The sequence below is a fragment of the Dermacentor silvarum genome, chromosome 5 (assembly GCF_013339745.2).
Source record: "Dermacentor silvarum isolate Dsil-2018 chromosome 5, BIME_Dsil_1.4, whole genome shotgun sequence".
In the NCBI taxonomy this organism is placed as follows: domain Eukaryota; kingdom Metazoa; phylum Arthropoda; class Arachnida; order Ixodida; family Ixodidae; genus Dermacentor; species Dermacentor silvarum.
In genome coordinates, this window is record NC_051158.1 from 82,332,218 (window position 1) to 82,354,786 (window position 22,569).

Here is a 22,569-nt window from a genome sequence, read left to right on the forward strand (position 1 = left end):
GGCACTTGTTTAGTAGAATAATAGCGACAGAAAATGAGCATCTATTTCGGGTCAGGTTTCGAGATCATAAAATAATTTTCAGCAAAGCGTTCCTGGAGAGGTGTACTATTCCAAACGATTTCACACCCTTCATTCGCTAACAGATCTCCGTCGTATATGCTTATCGCGTGCACGCACATTTGAACATGCACTGCCGTCTAAAGGCGTGAATTTTCTTGCAGCCAACATAACCACAGGTAAGTTGAGCCTGCAGTTACCGATAGCTCTGCTAAGAATAGAGTGTGAATAGCTTCGACGCGCAGAATTAGCTGTAAAGCCTGCTTTCTGTCCTAGGGTGACAATAGACATACAAAGGCAGCACTGAGAATACACTTTACATGTAATCGCAGCAAAGCGGGCACCTTTCAGTGAAGGCTAAGTCAGATTCCGTTTTTTCATCCCATCAGCGCTTCACGTTAGCTCTCGGGACTAGCGTACGTGCTGACTTATCTGCGTCGGCTGACCGTGGGCGGTGACTTGGTAGTACCCTCGTTATGAAGTACCGTTGTGTATATGAGTTCACTGGTTCAGTTACAAGTATTGGAAAGTGGCGGAATCGGCAAACGCAGTGCTTTGGTTACATTTTAAATAACCCCAGGTGATCAAGATGAATCCGGCGTCCTCCACTCTGGTATTTTTTTACAGCACCCGCGTCAATTTGAGACGGTAAAATAAATAAATAAATAAAATAAATAAATAAATAAATAAATAAATAAATAAAATAAATAAATAAATAAATAAAATAATAACTAAAATAAATAAATAAATAAATAAGTTCTCGACGATCGCCTCAGCGTTTTCTGGCACAGTTTACTAGCACCCACATAACGAACAAAACAGTAGTAAGACTCACAGAAAGCTTACCCCACTTTCCTGATTATTGTCGGTTGTGCTGGTTTGCTTTGGCAATGTCATGACGACAGCCTGGTCTTGTGCGCAAAGTGAAGACAAGCAAAGGGAGGCCCACAGAATGCTGGCAGACACGCTGGAAGGAAGTCTTCTTCTGACAGCAGGAGAAAAGACCCCGTCGCTTCACGCGCATGCATCAGCGGTAGCCGATGACGATGATGATGAGCCTTTGATTATGACACGTGCGTGGGCCGGGAATTGGCTGGTTGCAAGAAACCGGCAAAAAATAAAGTAACTAGAGGAATGAACGTCAAAGCAGTAATTACAGGAGAATAAGTCAAAACTGGGAACACAGCAGAAGTGCATAATTAAGTAATCAGGTCATATGATTGAGCAGTTATACACGTAGATGATGGAGAGGGTTGAGACCGAAGGGAATTTGGAAATGTTTTAATCATTCTATGTCATATTTAACGATTTATTTACGAGATCTATCTATCTATCTATCTATCTATCTATCTATCTATCTATCTATCTATCTATCTACTATCTATCTATCTATCTATCTATCTATCTATCTATCTATCTATCTCTATCTATCTATCTATCTATCTATCTATCTATCTATCTATCTATCTATCTATCTATCTATCTATGAACTTTACAAGTTCTTCGATTAAAGAAAAAAATGTCACAGTTTCCCCCTAAGGGAGAAGCAATGAATGCGATAGCAACACAGCAATGTCATACGAAGTAAGGTGAGCGGCTTTGGTAGCAATATGTATTGTAGTAAACATGAGCTGATTAAGTAAGCAGGTGTGCTGCGGCGTAAGTAGACCGACATGAAGAGAGACTCGATGACCACGAGAAGGCGCGTGTGAAACGGTGGTGTTGATGAGAAGCGCTTCCCGTGGGCAGTGCGTGCGAAGGGACACACCTGTAGCTCTGCACTGCCGATCCGGGCAGCATTGCATGTGTAGCGTGCGTTGGAAAATGTGGCCCGACTATTACTAACTAAATGAACAAGCGTGGTGTGAGCGCGCACAAACAAACATGAATAGATCACACTGAATGACTACAGACAACGACTGTCAAAACGCTGGCAGCAAGCGCGTACGCCGCAGCGGCGAAGGTACGTGCGGACTATCGCTTCAACGGAAACTGAGCGGCGAATGCACGGCGCATAAAGGTCAGAGCTGTGGGGAGATCAGAGACGGTGCGGGGCGAGCGACGAGCGCGGTTGTTGGCAGAGTAGAAGTGCGCCCCCCCCCCCCCCCCCCCCCCCGCTCCCTCCGGCGCTGGCTTCCCGCTTCCTTGCTTGCGCGTGGAAGATTGAGTGCGTTCGCTCTCCGTGATAGCGCGCGTCCCCGCACGCTTCCGCTCGGGCATACGGCGCGCGGCGAAGATTTTATCTATAGGGAACCTCACGGCGACGGCGACGGCGACGGCAGAAATACGGTTGAAGTGTCCATATAATTGCTATCGCAATAAAACCTTTAAAACTATCCGTCGCCATCACGCCGCAGTAATCATGCCTTCGTCATTCAATCGTGACTATGCTGCCGTTGTCATTTCATCGTCGTCAATTCGCCGTCGTCATTCATTCGTTGCCATACCGTCATCGTGACGCTGTCGGGGCCGTTCCGCCGCCGTCGTTATTCCAGGTCCATCGTCGGTCTCTCGTCATAAAGTCGTTGCAATCCCGTTGTTGCCTTGCCGTCGGGACCCCGCAGTCGTCATCCCATTGTCGTCAAAGCGTCATCGTCATACCGCTTTCGTTGTTCCATTGACGCCATTCCTTATTCGTCATTTCATCGTGCCGCTCTTATGCCACCGTCCTCATACATTCGCCGTCATGCATTCGATCGTCATCATAGCGTTGTTGTGATGCGATTCTCATACAGTCGCTGCCACGCCTTCGCCGTCCTACAATCGTCGTCATCCCGTTGACATCAGGTCGTCTTCACGCTGTCGTCGTTATACCACTGTCAGCATTTCGGCATAGTCACACATCCGTCGTCGTGCCCTTGCCGTCACACCCCCTTCGTCGTTCCATCGACGTCATTCCTTATACATCATTTCATCCTAGTCATGCTGTCGTCACTCAATCGTAATTATGCCGCCTTTTTCATGCCGTTGTCTTCATTGCTTTGTCGTCATGCCAGCTTCGTCAACCAATTGTCGTCATACAGTTGTCCTCACGCCGAAGTTGACATACAGTCGTCGTCATCGCATTGCAGTCATGCCGTAGTGGTACCACTGCCGTCATTATACCGTGGTCACCATTTCAGAATCGTCATCACATCGTCGTCACGCCGTAATCGTCATACTGTCATTATCGTTCCACTGACGTCATTACTTCTTCGTCATTCCGCCGTCTTTCCTGCGTCGTCGTCATGCCGTAGTAGTCATTGACGACCCTGGCAAGCCAGTGTCATGGAAATGTGGACTGATCCCGGGTAAATAGAATGCGCACTAGAGATTGTAAATAAATGTGTCTTGAGCAATATGGTGTTCCGCTACATTGCTTGAATGCTAATCGCCTTTGCGTAGACAGTCGTCGTGAGATGGGTTCGGTTGTGGAACCATCGCAGCACCTCATCGTCTCCCTTCCCTAGACACTCACTCTGTTACCATGACAAAAAATGTCGCAGTTTCACCCCAAAGGCGAAGCATCAGTTGCGATAGCAAAATAGTGGAGAACTATATGAAGTAAGGATAGTATTGTTATCGGCTGCATAAACTTGACACATTCCCTTGCTAACCGAATTAACAAGCCTGGTGTTAACAAACGTTAACAGACTCGATGACCGCAGACAACCACTGTCAAAACGCGGGCGTGGGGAAGCGCGGCCGCCGCATCGAGCGAAGGTTCGTGCGGTTCATCGCTTCAACGGAAACTGAGCGGCGAAAGCACAGCGCATACAAAGGTGGGAGGCGTGTGCAGATCGCTTTCAAGATACGGTGCGCGAGACCACCCGCAGCAGCGCAAAGTACAAGTACGCAGTTGTTGGCAGAGTAGAAGCCGCACCCCCTTCATCCCACGCTGCCTTCCCGCTTTCCTCCTTTCGCGTGGGAGATTGAGTTGCCAGTTCCCCTTGCGCCCGCAAGATATACGCAGTTGGTTCCGCAGCTAAACGTCGCCTCCCCTCCCTCCCATCCTCCACGGCCTTTCAAACGCCGGAAGAAGTCTCGTTTGGCCTCCGCCGTGCGTTCGCTCTCCGTGAAAGCGCGCGCTAGAGCACTGCACGGGCCGATTTTTTCAGCCCGGGCCCGGCCCGGGCCCGTTTTTACGTTGGGCGGCCCGCCCGAGCCCGATCAAAACTTTTATGGCGAGACCCGGGCCCGGCCCGGGCCCGGAAATAATCTACGTTACCCGCCCGGCCCGGCCCGCCACCCCTTTACCTTAGGCCCGAGCCCGGCCCGAGCCCGACTCGAAACCGGCCCGAACCCGGCCCGAGACCGAAAAATAATGTTTTTCTGAGTTGAGACACCCGAGAATAACTCGCTGCACGTTACATGCACACCACCAGAAAGCCCGAGCCCGGCCCGGGCCCGCGTCAAAAAACCCGAGCCCGGCCCGAGCCCGAGTCAAAAAGCACACGCCGTGCCCGAGCCCGGCCCGAGCCCGTGAAAAAAACTGTGCTACCCGGCCCGGCCCGGCCCACGGGCCGGGCCGGGCTCGGGCTTTCGGGTAAGCCCGAGCCCGTGCAGTGCTCTAGCGCGCGCAGCCTTTGCTCTCGCGGTCGATGCTTTGCCTGTCGGGCAAAACGACGACTTTCTCTATTCAATCTCAGCTGCAACAATAGCTGCAACAACAGTTTCCTCGCCAATCCACATGATTGCCTTACCCTCTCTTAAGGCCGTTTCACATGGCGCCGATGAGATGACGATGGTACGGTTATGACGGTGATGTCATGTCGTCAACAATGGGATAACGACGACTGTATGATGACGACGGCATGCCTATAGCCAGATGACGAAGTTGGAATGACGTTGATGTAATGACCATGACAGCATCACGACGGCGGTAGAAGAAATGCATGAAAATGACTGTGCTACGACGACGCAATGACGACAATGGGATGGCATGGCCGCATGATCCCGTTTGATCAACGACAGCTTGATTACGGCGGCGTGAAGACGGCGGAAAGTGTGAACAATTAGTTTTTAATTAAAAAAAAGGCATAAATAGGCTAGGTAGATAGAATGTGACCGATGAGTGAATGAGTGAGTGAAAGAACTTTATTGTAGGTCCGGCGAGGACGCGAACTCGTCGCGCACCCGGCTATAGTTCCACGTCGGGACCGGCAGGTCTAGCCCACCGGCCCGGTCGCGGGCACGCCGGACAGCCAGGATTTGCTTGTCTAGAGCGGGGCTATGCAGAAGCGAGTCCCATTCTTCCTTGCTGAAATTAGGGTATCTCGACCCGCACTCCCAGAGCATGTGTGCTAGAGTGGAGGTTTGCTCGCAGGACGGGCAGGCGTCGTCACGATATAAGTCGGGGTAAACTTCGTGCAGAACGGCCAGACACGGATATGGGTCGGGCCGTTCTACACCCCCTCACCACCCATACAACTTGGGGTGAGGGGGTGGAAAGACCCTTCTAGACATGTGGAAGAATTTGAATGTAGAAGACATGTAGAAGAATTGACGATGAAGGTGTGGAGCACGTTGTCGAAAGACGTCTCGAGGTCCAGACCGAGCAGAGCCTTGACGTCTCTGGAACGGCCGTCCGCGATCTGATGCTTAATTAGTTTCATGGCATCCCGCGTCGAGAGTCCGGCGCGGAAGCCGATCATGTTGTACATGTAAACCTCGTTGTCTTCGAAGTACCCGTTGAGCCTGATGAGGACGACGCGCTCCATGACCTTACCGACGCAGGACGTTAGAGAAATCAGCCTGAGGTTCTCGATTTTCGGGGCACTACCGGGCTTGGAAATTAGCAACGTGCAGGCCGCTTTCCATTCTGCAGGAACAACGCCGCTCTTCGAGGACTCGTTGATGTTGTCCGTCAGAAAGACGATCGACAGGTCATCGAGGTTTCTCAACATTCTATTGGCGACTCCGCCTGGACCCGGCGCAGACTTGCGGTTGAGCGCGAAGATGGCCTGTCTGACCTCGACAACGGAGAAGTCTACGTCCAGCTCGGGGCGGGGAGGACCTTGGTAGTCCGGGAGTTGGGTCGCCGGATCTTCGTCGTGCCGGACGGGCAGGTGCTTCTGAATGAGTTTGGAGACGAGTGCATCGACCGTGTGAGACCTGTTGGCTTCGTGAAAGGCCCGGGCCAACGTATGCTTACGATTTGACTTGGAGCCGCTTTCGTCAAGAAGGTGCTTCAGCATACCCCAGGACTTGCCATTGCGTATCTGTACGTCAGTGGATTCGCAGAGTTCGTCCCACTGTTGCTGGCATAGCGCTTTGCAATGGTCATTGATGACCTTGTTGAGCTCCGAGATCTTCGTTCGGAGTCTGCGATTGAGTCTTTGACCCTTCCATTGGCGGAGCAGGGCGTTTTTGGTCTCGATCAGATGGGCGATCTGCTGTCCATTCGCTCGACGTCGAGATCGGTTTCCACTTTCTTGGTGGCCGCGGAAGCGGCGTTGCGGATGCCTTCGCACCATTCTTCGAGGCTAGCGGGTGCCCTGTCTCTCCCGGGTTCTTCCCGAATCTTGTGAAAATGGTCCCAATCGATGAACGTGAATTCCCTGACCCTACTCCGAGCCACCTTGAAGTGGGTCTTGAGAATGTAGTCGTCGCTGCCAAACTCCATGGCGGTGGTCTACAAGCCCACGTCCTCGACGTTATTGACGAAGGCGAGGTCTGGTGTCGTGTGCTCTTTCTCCTCAGGACCTAAATAAAGTTCGTACTCACTCACTCACTCACTCCTGGGTGACGGAGTTGCTGATGCGCGTGGGAAAAGTTTTGTCGGTGACCAGAGTGAGGTCCATCTTTTCGGCGTCTTGCCACAGATTGCGCCATTTGGTGGTGTCGTAGACGGTGTAGGCTACGAATGCTAATCACATTAAAACGATTTTTTATTTGTTTCGCGCATGGCATCTCGTGATACAAGAACACCGCATGCAGTTGCATGTAGCACAGTGTTTTTGTATGTCCTTATGTAAAATTAAGAAATCACACTTGCGTAGCAATTCGTAAAATTGAGACCTTAGTCAAAGCTATATTAAGGACATACGACATGATAGCATGGTACTCGACGTTTCAACATTGCGCTGCAGCAATGATGATGATGATGAACCTCTGTCATGGCTCGCACCCACTAAGGGGGATAGGCCAAGAATCGGGCGGCAGTGAGTATGCTAAAAAAAATTCGTATTGGAAAACAAGAAACGCAAAGTAAAAGACAAAAAAGGCAGATGTAGCAATAACTAGATTACCATGCGAGCGTTTAGTTGCTATAGCGGCTCCTTCGTCTTCCTCAGCTGCAGCCCCACTTGGCCGCGCTCCTGCGCCATGCTCGGTCTCCTCGATGCACGCGACCGGAAGCATACAAAATAAGTTCTTCCACATATAGCAGTCGTGGTAGGCACCTGTGCTTGGTAAGAGTTATGCGTGCGAACACAACCACCTTGAAATGGTCGTAAGGTGTGTCTAGATGGGCAGCGGCGATGGACGTCGCTAAACTCGCTAGCTACATACATGGATGGCATAGAGCCGGGGTTCCCGCGCTGTGGCCACCCCAAATGTACCTTACAACACATGCTGTGGCAATGCCCTTCGTTGCGCGAGAGCAGCGAGTCTCCCTCTACGGAGGCGGACTGGAACTATCTTCTCACTAGCCAAGACAAAAGAGACCAGCTTAGGGCCATCCAGAGGGCCCGCGACATGGCCATGGAGTTTAACCTCCCCGTCCCGTCGTGGGACTGGCTCACCGGTGTCACCCCCTAACGGGGGTCGAGCGCCGCCTCCGTATAATAATAAAGTTCTTTGCCTGCCCGCTACTTCAGGCGAGAGGGCCGAGAGCACAAGTAGGTACTTTGTTTTCACAGTGGTAATGCGTCGAAGGTCGAAAGCAGCTTCAACTAGGGTAAACCACACGGCAAGGCAGAATTGCGGTAGGTGTAGCGGAACCGCCGAAACACTTTCCGAGGCCGCACCTGTTGCCTCATTCGTCGATTGGCGCTTGATACCTGTGCCGATGGCAACGAATCGCCTACCGTGCTGCTGCATGAAGATTGCATGGGTGCAGCGTCGATGCCCAGAGTTTCCGGCTCACCACGCTTTAGGGATCGAAACGAAAGCCTATAGCCCACGAATTGCCCCATGGGCTGTAGACGGTCGTCTTCCGACAAGTAGACGACCATCTATTTCGTGTCGGCTTTCACGCGTGATTGCCTCGGTGGATTAAACGTGTTATTTAAAGTTATTTTCAGCTCTTCTGTGAGACGCAAGTGCTTGTTAAGAGCTCACATACCGAGCGTGCAGTCTATTGTAGCATATTCTATGCTGTCAGCTGGAATAAAAAAGTATCGGCAGTTTATTTTGGGAGGTTTAACGAACAATAAGTATGCATTTTAATATTTGCATCTCTTCATGCGTAAGTATGCAATGGCCAATCGAGGGAGAAAGCCGGGGTGGCAGCGAAATGGCTCCGACGCCATGTCACAAGCGCCTCGGCGGAGCATAGCGGGCGAAACTAGGTGAAACGGAACACCTGGCCACCCTAACGATAGCGCGCCAGGTGGCGTAATTCCCTTTCCAGGGCAGGAGGACTGTTTTTCAACTTGTGCAACCACCAGGATAGCGCGGGACAATGGAGCTAGGGATTTTCCTGCGTAGTACCTAGGCAAACACGGTGGCCTAGCGGTAGAGCATCCGCCTTGTATGCGGGAGGTGCCGAATTCAAATCCCGATGCCGCCGGGAACCCACCGATTTTTTCTCATGGGTAGAGATGTTCGCTGGCCTGGTGCTCGACTCTCGAGGGGATTCACATCTCGAAAGAGGGGGCCCAATAGAGATCTCAGGAGTTGTCTATGGGCCCCTCTTGTCCAACGACAGACGGCCTTGTTGAAAAGTATCCGCCGCGGCTATGAGACACTCACACCCATGTGCACGCGCACACACACAGGCATACACACAGACACGCACGCACACACAGGAAGTGTGTCTAGGATCATCAGAAAAATCCATCAAGAAGAATTCGTGGACCAATTTTCTGTTCCTGAAAACGAGCTGGACAACAGTTTTTTCCAGGCGTTAAAGAAAGCCCGCAAAACAAGAAAAAGTGCCGCGAAACTATATAGCGGGGCACTCTTCGCGTGCTTTGACGGGCTTTTATCAAGCATAAAAAAAAAACTGTTATCTATAGCACCTAAGAGCAACAGAAAAAATGCATCGGTAATTTTGCATGATGGCCTACAATTTCCTGATTAGCAATGTCGCTCTGATTATCACATTTAAGAAGGTAAATAATTAACATAGAGTAATTATGTTATTAGGCGAAATACAAAAAAATGTATGACTTGCTCCAAGCGACGGCCAACCGCGTTACATTGGTTTTGTCCTGCTAAATGGCATCCGCATGCTTAACTTTGGCAGAAGTTACGTGGGACACCCTGTAAATAAATAAATAAATAAATAAATAAATAAATAAATAAATAAATGAATAAATAAATAAATAAATAAATAAATAAATAAATAAATAAATAAGTAAATAAATAAACAGACATACACACGCTGAGCAGTAACGCCGTATTTGTTCCGAAGCGGGCGCCTGTCTCTCCAGCATCCCGAATGCAGCTGTTGTGCGCTGACAGGTCGTCGCACAGCGCCACATCGCGAATAGTGGGCGGGGTCTTCTCACTGCATCGTGACACGTACGTCATCGCTTCCCGGAAAATGTGGAGGGCATACGTTCGGAAGAAAGCGTGATTACACCGATACTAGCCGCACAAACATCAACTCCAGTTGTACTGCTCACCGGCAAAAGGGGTACAACAGCTTTAGAGAACAACCCGCAGCTTGCGTCCCTGACGCTTAGCTTGGACCAGCCGACTCAAGGGGGAGACCCGCGAACGATTTGATCTTCGCAAAATCTCAGGTAACACGTCACGTTGATTCTTTTGAGATGAACAGACAGAAAAGCAGCTACATTCGAACCCGGTTGTAACGAACAGGCTCATGCACAAAAAAGAAAAGAAAAATAGCTCTTTATGTCAGGTAATTTGACACACCCAAACTCGCATTTAACGAAATGTTTGTGATGCGTTCAATACACACGGAGTTATCTCCAGTGGAGAAAGAACGAAGGCAAAATGTATTTCCTTGACACAACTAGGCGTAGAAGGCAGTGAATCTTGCCTGTGCCTTTAACTGTTTATTTGCGTCTATAAGAATGGCGTTCTAGATGCGCGGGGTGGTGTAGATCTACTTGAGTCCATTTTCCTTCATGATTTCATCGCGCTGTTAGCGGGCGCCTCGAGTGAATATATAGCCAATGTCGGGATAAATATTAGGGAGTTATATTACATGAATATGAGTCGGTAAGTGTTGGGTGTTCGGTATACAGAATAATCAGCTTTGTCCGAGTTCGTCATCATCATCATCAGCCTATATTTAAGTCCACTGCAGGACGAAGGTCTCTCCCTGTAATCTCTAATTACCTCTGTCTCATCATGGATGAGTATTATGTTGGCGTTCTTCCAGCTTTCTGGTACACTTGAAGTCGTGGCATTGCGTATAAAGGGCTGCAAACTTTTCAAGCATGATACTTCCTCAATCTTTGAATTAATTGACTGTTATTGCATCTTCTCCGGCTGCTTTTCTCTTGGTCATGTCTTTCAAGGCCCTTCTAATTTCATCGCTAGTTATATAGAAGGAGCCACTGTATCCTGTTCATGACTACTTCGAATATTTGGGTCCTAATGTTAAAGTACGGACGAGATGCGTCCGAAGTGCTTCAGAAGGGTTTGCGTGCGAGCTAGTTGGTACTGATCATACATATTTAAAACAGCGCCAAAAACACGGACAAGAAAGAACACAGGACAGCGCTCGTCCTGTGTTCTTTTTTGTCTGTGGTTTTGACGCCGTTTTAAATATGTATGGTCCGAAGTGCACTACTGTGGTCCTTGGATTAACGTATGAAAACGAGCGTGACAAGGATTAATTGTGCACATTGAGGTTCACTATTTAGAGCAAACACATGAGTGCCGAGCACGTGGGAAATGTTATCATCTGGCAAGTCCCGATTTACAGCAGATGGCTTGTGGCTGGTGACACTGTAACTTTTCTGCACAGCTGCACAGTGCACTGACGCAGATTAGCCAGAACTTGCAGCCGGTGGGGCGTCAAAGTGAGAGCCGTGGATTTAATTTAATTTCATTTTATTACTCTCAGTTACACTAATGAGTTATAAAGAGGAGTGGGTTAAAACGAAAAGTGACAGTTTCAATAAGCAGTTAAAGAATATGACCAATTAAAGCATGCTTGAAGGTTGAAGAATCGGTGATGGAGACGATGGGAGCAGGCAGGTTGTTCCAGTCACGGCTTGTTCTAGCCCAAAGGAAGCGAAGCAACTGATGGGTTCTGAAGTGGGGTGCTCCAACTTTTAAATTATAATCTGTGCGTGAGGACGCTTGAGCCGGTGCTGTGAACAGGGTATGTTTCAAACTGTCGTTGGTGGAATCAACATCGTGAAAGGAGCGCAAGCAAGCGTGACTGGCGTCGGATGGAAAGGTCGGCAAGGTTTGGCGTCATTTTCCTGAAGGAAACGCTGGTTATAGGCGGGAGTAGAGTTACAAAATATGAATCGTGTGCAGCAGTTCTGAACCGATTCGAGTGTTGATGCAAGGGAATCGTTGTTAGTGGCACAAATGGAAGAGGCGTGCTCAAGTTTGGGGCGAAGAAGTGTTTTGTACAGCGGTAATTTTAACGATGTGGGTGCGAGAGAACCATTTTGGCGAAGAAAACGACGCGAGCATCATTAGTAACCAAATCTAGGTCGGCATTCCTGGACAGATTACTTGAAATATGATCATGGATATAGTTATATGTGTTAGCATATGCTAGTAGAGAGCAATTAGAGAGATAATTATGTGCATTAGAGGGATCGGCTTTCCGTGTTATTCTCATTGCTTTACATTTATTGACATTGAGATTCACGAGGCACGCGTTACACCAACCGACGATGTTACTGATATCAGATTGACGGTCATGTCGGTCAGATGGGTTAGTTATTTCTCTCTATATGGGGCTGTTGTCAGGAAAAAGCTTCATTTGAGATCTTACTATGTTAGAAAATTGTTAATGGATACAAGAAGAAAAAAAGGTCCTAGGACGGATTATTGCGGATTAGTGCAGGATTATTGTGGGAGACGTTCTGCCTGGCAACTGACATCAATGTACACGATATAAACAACTTGGCCCTGGCGACTCCTTTCGTGGGTGGTTATTCAAATGTAATTAATATAACAAACTCTCCTCCCCTCTTGACTGTTGTCTTTAAGGGTTGATGAGGTGTGCCTTAGCTGGAGCTCATTCCATAGTTGACTCTATTTCCGAGAGCTTTCGTACTTCGTGACGGCGCATATTGACTTCACTCATACTCAAGAAGAGTGAACGCAACTTCGCTGCTGTGTAGAACTAAAAAACGGCTTCAAAAATACAAGCAGTTCTTCTCACAGAAAGAGTAGTTAAAGCTCCCTTTACTCCTAAGGGTAAGTGGCGTCATTATAGGGTCAGCAGCACCGCGGGTGGTGATCCACCACCGCGGTAGGTCCCTGCCCCGGTTGGTTATGGTTATGATCGCAATCCAAATGGTTATGATTTAGTACAAGAGCCAGAAGAACGAACAAAGCCTCCCCACCCACATCCGCCCGAGGGGCGCAATTTTTTTTCTCCCTCTCTCTCTATATATCCGTTATTCTAAGCTCTCTCATACCCTTTCTATTTCTATGACGTCACCGGCTTTCCGTACTTCCCGCACATAACTTATTTTCAATTTGACGCTTCGAAAGGTAACACATCCGGCAATTGAGAAGAGCTGTAGGCAGCACTTTATTCGAGTGTGTCTTGGCCTTCCGAAGGGGCCGTCCCGCTTAGGAACCGTACCAGAAGCTGGATGCCTGCTTCTTGGCGTGCTGTACTCGCAGGAGACACCTCGAATTTATCTCACACACGCAAACTTTGAGCATGTAGAAATACCTGTAGCAATATGTGTATACATGTACGCACAGTGTAGGCACGGCGTATGCAAAGCCATATGCGGTGCACATTGCATATACGTGGCCGCGTAGGTATATACGAGATAACATACTCGTACAACTCTAGTTTATCCGCATTTTTAAGTGTAGTTGAAAGAAACGCCTCAGAAGCAGGAAACTTGAAAGGAGAGGAAAATGAAGATGATCCGGCAATTGTAGGCGATTAGGTGACCAAGAATACAGTCTCAGTATAATGTGTACTATTTTTAAAGGAGCTATCATGAGAAAACTAAACCACTAGTTTAAGCCAATCAGGCACTATCCGCTAGCGCAGTCAGCCCCGGGGGCATTGTTTCTACAGCAGTTACAACGAGCTCTACGCGGGTGTATCTGCGAAACATTTTATGTACATCTCAGGGGTGTTGCGAATGCCGAAGGTCCAAGCGGCCACGAAGGGTCCATGGGTGGTGTCGTGCCAGGTGCCGAGAGGAGGAGATATCCAGGGAGATCAGAAAACTGTTTTATATACACTGTACATGGTGGTATTTTACAAGAAGGGCTTCATGATATTGGAGCCGACTACACGCTAACAACTTTGCTAGCGTTTACATCTCCGAGTGTTCTACATGGTCGAGCGTCCTCACAACACTCAAGTCCCGCGTTTTATCCCTTTTCGTTTGCCTCTTTCAGTCGACGAGGAAATGCACTTAAGTTCCTCTTAACCAATCACCATCTTCGACCAGGTCGCCATATCCCGCACATGATGTACCATCGTTTCCCGCCGGGCCCCGCCTCCAATCTTGCCTGGTCGCCCCCGAACACAGACAGCGGTTGACACCTTGGGAACCGAACGTTTATGTGGCTCCCACGGGATTGCTAGACGCTGGCCCTTTGCAAGAGTCGCCTCTACGTAGCGGTCAGTTCGCGGAAGCCACCATTTCCAGGGAGGGCGGTGGCTGTTGTCTCGAAAGGGGCTCCAGGTTGGCGCGTCGCAGTCGGCGCGGGGCCCCGTCGTAGTTCGGGCGGCGCTGGTAATTCACGGAAACGCACAAAAGGGCGACCTTGCCGCTTAGCGACGCATGAGACCGATGACTCATTGTAGCCTGGAGACTAATTGCTCATCCATCAGTCCCAGGTGACGGTGTCGCTCCCCCCGCGAGAATGACAAGCGTGAAGAGCACTTGAGATAGTTATACGCCTGTCGATGAGGCCTCTTTTGTCCCGAAGGACCGCCAGACACAACAGGGGCGACGTATCTCATGTGCATTTTATTTTAACTCCACCTTGTAAAGCACTCTGAGTCATTAAGCTTTGCTAAGGGCCCCCTCCTCCAAATTTCCATTCTTTCTTTTGTGTAGTCAGCGCATAGTGCCGCTGCTCCACTCAGCGTCTTTTCGCTTCTTTGACGAATAATTCTTCTACCATTTCACCATCCTCCCTTTCACTACCCAGCTGCATCCTCCTGAGCGCTGCACTCGGAACGGCCCACCTACCCCTCCTCCCCCGTCACGCCACTGCTCATGGAGTATGCTCGCAAGAAACCACAGGGAATACAGTATGAACAAGTTGAATTGAACGACGTTTTTCAAGACCATTCGATGTACAATCGTAGAAAACAGCGTTATAGCACGTTCTCTGCATGCTGATAATTCTGTGACAGGAGAGACGCCGACCATGGATGGCTACAGCATCTTGGTTTCTTCATCGACAAGTCCCGAGCCGGTCAGAACCCTGGCCGACATCGAGAGGATGGGGCTGGCAAAACTGAGCCCCGGACCTCGTTTCTACTACAGCATGGGCGCCGACGAGAAGCAGACACTGACGGAGAACGTGAACGCCTTTAAGAGGTATCTTTCTCTTGCGATCTCAGCGCATTCTCCCGTTGATTATCGATACGAATAATTATAGTGTCATTCTTATGTCCGGGTCACACGAAAGTGATCTTGGCACTGTGTTTTCGGTTGCGGCGATAAGCGCGCTTGGAGGCTTGGCACGCTTGTTTCACATGCAGTGATCGAAGGAAGGGCAAGGTTCGCCATTTTCGAGCTTGTTGTTGCATTCGGCATGTTCACTCCGCTCGGGCGAAAAGGAAGCAACGCAATTAAAAGAAACATTTCCGCAATAATATTTCATGTTCGAAGTCAGAATATTACCAGAATAAAATTAATTAGGCTGGCAGGTCACCATGACGGGCCAGAAAAGCTGCGTTTTTATTAGTTTGCCCTTTCATGGGCACACGAGTGTTTTCGAAAGTTGAGCCCCTGCGAACGAAAAAAGTCGCAAGCGCGTAGAAGCTGACTGCGAATTTTACCACACCCGCGACGTCGCACGAACAAAATTGCAAACAATGATGTCACCACGCGAACCAGGATGCTATCGTAATTTATTTTTGTTGTTCGCGTTAATATCAGTCATCAGCAATTTCTATGCGAGCTGTGTGCAGCGCAGGAGGATAACGTCACCCACTCTCCGCAACCGCATGTCCGCCGGGTCGCCCTGAATAACTTGGTTAAAGGCTATTGTTAACGTCCTATATTGCTGCGTTTGTACCCCTGGTACCAAGTTGCATGTTTCCGCCCATCCGCATATGTCCCGGTGTGCATTCCGTCAAGGGCCCTTTATCTGAATTAACTGAAATCCTCATCTAACATTTCAAACAATCTAACGAGCATATGACACTTGTGTCTTTGTGGGTTTTAAGAATGTAGGGTAAGGCTGTACAGTCATTGGAGGTGCACCTGCTGCAATAGACTTGCCGCTTAACCCCTTTGACCGACTGCTTAAATGACCTCGTTTGTGGTAAAGCCTCAACCAAATTTCCAAAAAAGCATTGCTTCTTGCTCGCTATGTTGGTTGGGTGCAGAATTTATCACTAAGACGCCATGCAATGCACTGACGAGTTGGGGCTAGCGATTGCCTTTTGAAGATATGGCGATAAGCATAGGATCAATAAGAAGACGCACCTGGTGATGTTTATACACTGGCATCGATGTGAGGAGGCTCCTGTTCGTTCGTGCCTTCTTGGATCTTGGAGACCTTTATTTTTTATCCACACATTCTGCAAACAGGCCTCGAAGTTGTTTAACTTTTTTTCTCCATATCGTTGGGAATGCATTGTACACTTCCGAATAGAAAAGGTTATCAATTCTAGGTTTTAGTCAGGTATGCAACAGAAGCAATGCCGACGCGATAAAAGCGATCCTGTATTGCAAGAGCTTAAAGAGGAGGAAAAGGTCGACAGCTCCATGGCTATCTACTCTGTAAAATCAAGGAATGCTGGCAGCCCGTTTCACAAGTGTATCTAACACCATGTTCGACCATTGGGGCACTCCGCCATGGAATACCCTCGCTCCACCTGCGCTTATGCATATAGAATGTATTTCATTTGGGAGGAGCACTACAGAAGTCTCGAAAATTGAGTTAAGCATGCAAATTTGGTTGCCGGAACTTCCTTTGTGTTTAGAGTACACGTTGTAGAACATGCTCCTTTGGTGCCCGTTGTTCTTTGACGTGCCACGCCATCTTTCTCCCTAACGTTAGCTTATTTTGATGCCTGAGGTAATTACGGTGAAGCGCCATTAGAGTGTTTTTCTTGTATACATTCCCATCGGAACAACTCAGGAGAAGAGTTCTCTTCACGAGGCTCACTTTGTTCTCGGGTCACTACGTGAGGGGAATCTGAGGAGTTTGCCTCCATGCTCCCCTAAAGCATCGCAGAAGAGAAGTTTTCTCAGGCAATGCGGTGATATATCTGTTTTCGGGCTTAATGCAGGCTCCGCCTTCTGCCGAGGCTCCTGAGGGGCGTAGTGGACCGAAGCTTGGAGACCGTGTTGCTGGAACAGCGTGTATCGATGCCCATCGGAATAGCGCCCACAGCGTTTCACAAGATGGCCCACCCCGACGGAGAAGCCGCCACTGCGAAAGGTGAACGTTATGGGCGTGCCCCCCTAAGTATATAGACCGCTCTGCCAGTGTGCTGGTGGTATGGTATTAAATTGTCTGAAAGGAATATTATTCAATTCTTTATTGGCGGTTGTAGACGGCAGTTATAGCGGAGGCCTCAAGGCCAGGATCGGCAGATGAACCCTTATGTGGCGGGCTCAACATGGCACCGGTTGTTGTTGTTGTTGTTGCTGTGGCCACAACAGATGGCTTCTGCGTTGCCTTCTTCTGGAGCACCATGTAGGCGATTATTAGGCCGCTACAGTCCTATTTTATGCGAGGCCTCACTATAGAACTCTAGGTAACATGCGGTCGCAATTGCCTAATTGTGAACCTTGCTAGAGAAACGATGCCTTTTGGTGTGGCACTAAATTTCAGGAGAGCAGTTTTTTGTGCATTTGCGCAAACGAAGCTTCATTTGTGCCCAGCACATGACAAATCTGGGCACACTTTTTTACAGCGGGTGCGCCTGGCTCAATGCAAACTTGCGACACTCCAGCTTGCTCGTTTTATGCTTGCCGACAAATGAAGGACAACAATGGAAGGGTGACGACGGTATTACGATGATAGAGGGATGACAACAACACTACAACAAAATGGGCTGACACTGGAAGGACGACGGCGGAATGACGACGACATTATGCTGAGGACGTTATGCTGACGACGATATGACGACGACAGTATGACGACGATTGTTTGAAGACAACGCAATGAAGATGATGGCATGACGACACTAGAATAAATACGACAGAATGAAGACGATGGAACAACCACGACGACATGACGAAACGACAGCATGGCAACAATGGGATGACGTATGGCGACAACCACGTGACGATGATGGAACGAAAATGATGGCAACACGACGACGGCATGACCACGAATGCACGACGACGACGGAATGGCGACGACGGAACGGCGACAATGGCATGATGACGACCGAAAGATGATGAGGCGTGACGACGGCTGCGTGATGACGAAATGACAATGCAGTGACCCTTAAAGATGACGGAACGCTGGATAAGAGACTCATAACGACAAGCATTAGGTGCTACAAAATGTTATCGCAGCTACAATCATATCGAGGCGACTATTAATTGATTACGTAGCACATAACGAACGCTACCCTCCAGATAGCATTAAACCGTCCGGATGCAATTGGGCGCGAGGAAAAGTGGAAAGGAAAGCGTTTCTTCAGAAATGTTGGGCTCTGCGAAAGACACAAATTACTATGCTGTATGCTAGGATGACTACGCTGCTATGCAAGACAGAGGTGTCTGGAACATATGAGGATATTCTGACAGGCCGAAAAATCTTGGGCAGAACCCATCTCATCCTGACTGGCGACGGTAATGCTACAAGGATTCAAGCAATGTAGCGAGACGCCGCACTGCGCAAGACACGTTCATTTAAAATCAGTAGTGTTCATTCTGGGACTTCCGTTGTTTCGGATACACGCACATACGCTGTTCTCCTGTATTGGCTCACGTTGCTAGGGCACCCACTTGCCAGGCTCGGCCATGAGCATGACGGCAAGAGGACGACCACATGACGAAGACCATATGAGGACGACACTGTGATGACAATAAAATGACAAGGAAGGAATGACGTCGACGGAATGAGGAAGCCGGTACGATGACGACGAGATGAACGCAGTGAGAGGACGATCCTGAAAAGACGATGGCACAACGACGACAGGGGGAAGACGACGCCATGAGGACAATGGCAAGGACAGTGACAGGGACAATGGGCGTGGCAGCGACGGTAGCACGCAGTCTGTGTGACGACAGTGTAGCAACGACAGCAATTGAACGATTAAGCTGGAGTGACGAGGTTGGAATGAGCATGATGGTTTCCCGACCACACACCTAGCGGCCTAAGCTGGTGGACAACTTGGGCCACTTAGTTCGCGTAAGAAGCTAGATATATACTGAACCAGGGTCTGTATTCGAGGTAAGTGGTACGGCGACATTCGAAGGCAGGTAAAGCGCGAGAAAAACACGGACAGCGGAAACAATAAGGACATACAGAGCGCTCTGTATAGTCGAGCCACACTTAACTCCTTCGGCAGCGTGCCGCACGAGACAGATTGTCCGCGCCAGCCAATATATCGCGAAATGAAAACACGTGTACACCGGCGAGTGACTATTGAGTGCGCGTTTGTTGTTTCATTGCGTAATTATTTAGAGAAGAAAGACATTAACCAGCACATTTGTAGCGGTATTGTATAAAGCCAATCGTCGTATGCGCGTTGCCTCTCGCGGCACCAGCGCTGGCGTGGTGGAAGGCGACTGCCATTCTCCTCCCCCGCAGCCGCCACAGATGGACAGGGTGGCGCTAAAACGGGTGAGGTGTCCATCCCGAGCTTTCCTCCAAAGCATTTACAGCTTCAGACGTCCCAAAGCTCTCTCGCGAGAGCACGCGCGTCTCAAAGAGCAGTGATAGTTGACGTTCGGTGGTGAAAGCGCCCCGCAACTAAGCTGCGCAATAATATGTGTTCTTTGCATGGACGTGTTTGCGTTGGCAGCGAAAGTCGACCAGCCCCAATCACCATGAAAACGGGCGAAAGAGCCAACGGACGCTATTGGCTTTAAAAGCAGAAATTGCGCGAAATGTTGTTGACTCCGATGATGATCTGATCACCCAAGTGATAGGATGGCGTTGATGGATCAGTTTTTCCAGCCGAGGCCATCGTAGATAAATGAAGATGCACACTTATCAACCACGGCTTCAATGGTAATACTCTTGGAGCCTATTGTGTGTCGAATGTTCCTGATGATCGATGGTAGGTCAGATTTTGTGTAGGTAATGGATGTTGTGTCAAAGTATGCGATGTAGACAAAAAACATATAAAGAAGTCGGCTCTGAGTCAAGCCAAATACACCTGTTCTTGACACACTTTGTCGATGATAAATACTGTGTCAAGTTTTGCAGTTCACACGGAAAAGTATATATGAGGTTCTTGTTTGATCTTGTTTGGGGTGCATGCATCATTCTTTTTGTAAAAGAGAAAAAGATAGAAAAGAAAAGTTGGTCCTACATAACTGGATGCGCTGATGCTCTGACATGACCGATGCTAAGCTGTATTGGGCTTGGTCAGTCGTTACTACATAGAAAAAACGATCAATCAGTCAAACATTTATAATAGTGCCCAGGAACAGCTATAAAGCACTTTTACTGGTCCACTTGAAAAGTAATACACAAATCACAATGTACAGGGACGGCAGATGTGACATAAAAAACAAATAGGAGAAAGAAAACTACGACTAAAGTGCGTTATGTATACCATGTGGTTATCTAGAGTTGTGCAGTGCACAGGAAATAGCTCTGAAATATTTATTTGTTTATTTATTAAAAACGTCCTGACAGGCTTCGTGAGAGGCATTGGGTAAGGGGGGCATCGCAAAAAAAAAAGGAAGACAGCATGAATAATTGGTACATAATATACATACACGATCAATTGGCATAATAATGAATAATAATAATTTCCTGCGTACGTTGGATGATTACACAAAAATGATTGTAGAGGTGACGGGCTTATTAGAGTATAAAACAAAAGGTATAGCTCGCATAAGAATAGGCAATTCAATGTCGTATACATAAGAATACAAAAATAGCAACGACACCAAAAAAATGTCACAGTTTCGCCCTAAGGGCGAAAATGAATGCGATAGCAACACAGCAATGTCATACGAAGTAAGGTGAGCGGCTTTGGTAGCAACAACACGCAGAACTGTTGTCGACGCCATCGGCGTTTTGCCCGCGTTAGCTCAAAATGCGTGCGGCGTTGGTGACTGTTGCTGGAGCCTCTGTTAGAAATAGGCACTTGGTGCCGCAGCTAAACGTCGCCTCCCTTCCCTCCCCCTCCCCCACGGCCTCTCGCGCGTCTGAAGAAGGCGCGTTTGCTCTACATATATGGTGATTGTAAAGGAGAAAAGAGACGCCTACCTCTGCAGCCCTTAAGCGAGCACGGCGCAGAACGCGCGTTTGTTCTCAGCCGGGCGTTCACTCCCCGTGAAAGACGCGCCCCTCGCGCCCTTTCACTCGCACATACAGCGTTCGGCGCGCGGCGACGATTCCACGGAGCTGCCCGGGATTTCGAAGAGGCGCTCACCCGCTTGCGCCCTGCAGCAGACGGCCGCCTGCCTCCTGGACGAGACCCTCGGAGACCACCTCCTGGTGTACGTCGACGGTTCGGTGGTACCGGACACCGGCTCTGCCACGGCGGCCTGCACGGCACCAGCCCTGCAGAAGAGCAGGCAGTGTCGACTGCCCAGACACGCCAGCTCGACTGCAGCGGAGGTGGCAGGCCTCCACCTGGCCGTCGACCTACTCTCTGAGGAGCTTCCTGGGGTACCAGCGGCCATCCTCTGCGACTCCAGGGCAGCCCTCCTCGGCCTGCAGAGGCCAGAAAGCGCCAGCCTTGGAGTCGCACTGCTGTCTACCCGGCTGACAGCGCTGCAGGACGCAGGCCACCCGGTGTCCCTGCACTGGATCCCCGCCCACGTAGGGATCCCGGGCAACGAGGCAGCCGACACCCTGGCGAAGGACGCCCACCACACCACTGTGCCCCTCAGTCGGGCCGTGACGGAGGGCGACTTCACAGGACTGAGGCTGCGGCGACACCTGGCGACCCACCACCCAGACAAACGGGTGGCACTGGGATGCCCCCCACGACCACTCCCCCAGCGAGGCCTGGCTCGCAGGGAGACCTCGCTCCTTCTCCGGCTCCGCATCGGCTGCAGCTGGACGGCAGCACGCAGCTACCGACTGGGACGAGCGACGTCCCCGGCCTGCAGCTCCTGCGGGGAGCCGGAGACGATCGAACATCTCCTGCTGGCCTGCCCGGCGTACCTCCAGCAGCGGGGCCCACTCCTGCAGGAGTTCCGCCGCCTGGGCCTCCCCTGTGGCAAGGAGGAAGATCTCCTCTTCCCCGGCCGACACCACCTTTCTGCACTTCGAGGCGTCGTGGAGTTCCTTGACTCGTCAGGGCTCTCCGCACGCCTCTAAGGACATTTCTACAAGCGGGAAGGCCTCACGGCCTCCCACTCCACCCCGGGCCTGACCGGCCTGGCACAACACCCCTGCAGACTCTGCAGCACGCCAAGGCCTTCCATCTCGGCCTGATACGTGCCGCCTATGCCTGCCGGTTTTGCTTCGCCCAGCCATGGCGTCTCCACTCTATCCCTTCTTTCGCTCCCACTTACCCCTCCCCGTTGGCGCTGAGCCGTGCTCCCTCAAGGGCTGCAGAAGATAGCGCCAACCTTTCCCTTTCCCTCAAGAACCACTTACCTACCTACCGGCGACGATTTCATCTCCAAATGACGTCATACGGAACCTCACGGCGACGGCGACGGCGACGCCGACGGCAGAAATCTGCTTTTGAGTGTCCATATAATTGCTATCGCAATAAAAATAACAATGGACCCATAAATGGAAAGGTTACATCAGTAGTGCACAGAAAAATATATTAGGCTGGTGACGCTAATGTAGGCAGAATAACATTGCATGCTTTGTGAAGTCAGGTCATGGGACAATAAAACATTATTGACAAATGTCCTTAGTGTTTAGAGTATA

General features: G+C 49.7%; 2 protein-coding genes across 2 annotated transcripts in view; one reads left to right on the forward strand and one right to left on the reverse strand.

Annotated features, from left to right (window-relative positions):
• Positions 1 to 1,013, reverse strand: part of LOC119452473 (sodium- and chloride-dependent glycine transporter 2) — a 143,076-nt gene extending 142,063 nt beyond the window's left edge. The window contains exon 1 of the mRNA XM_037714601.2: positions 904 to 1,013. Within this exon, the coding sequence (XP_037570529.2) occupies positions 904 to 954 (51 nt within the window). The 5' untranslated portion in view covers positions 955 to 1,013. The remainder of the gene's footprint in view (positions 1 to 903) is intronic.
• Positions 1,014 to 9,807: 8,794 nt separating this feature from the next.
• LOC119454204 (uncharacterized) lies at positions 9,808 to 18,544 on the forward strand. Its single transcript, XM_049667977.1, has 4 exons — positions 9,808 to 9,950; positions 14,711 to 14,897; positions 16,823 to 16,974; positions 18,489 to 18,544. The coding sequence occupies exons 2-4, from the start codon at positions 14,725 to 14,727 to the stop codon at positions 18,542 to 18,544; spliced, it is 381 nt and encodes a 126-aa protein (XP_049523934.1). The 5' UTR covers positions 9,808 to 9,950; positions 14,711 to 14,724.
• The last annotated feature ends 4,025 nt before the right edge of the window (positions 18,545 to 22,569 follow it).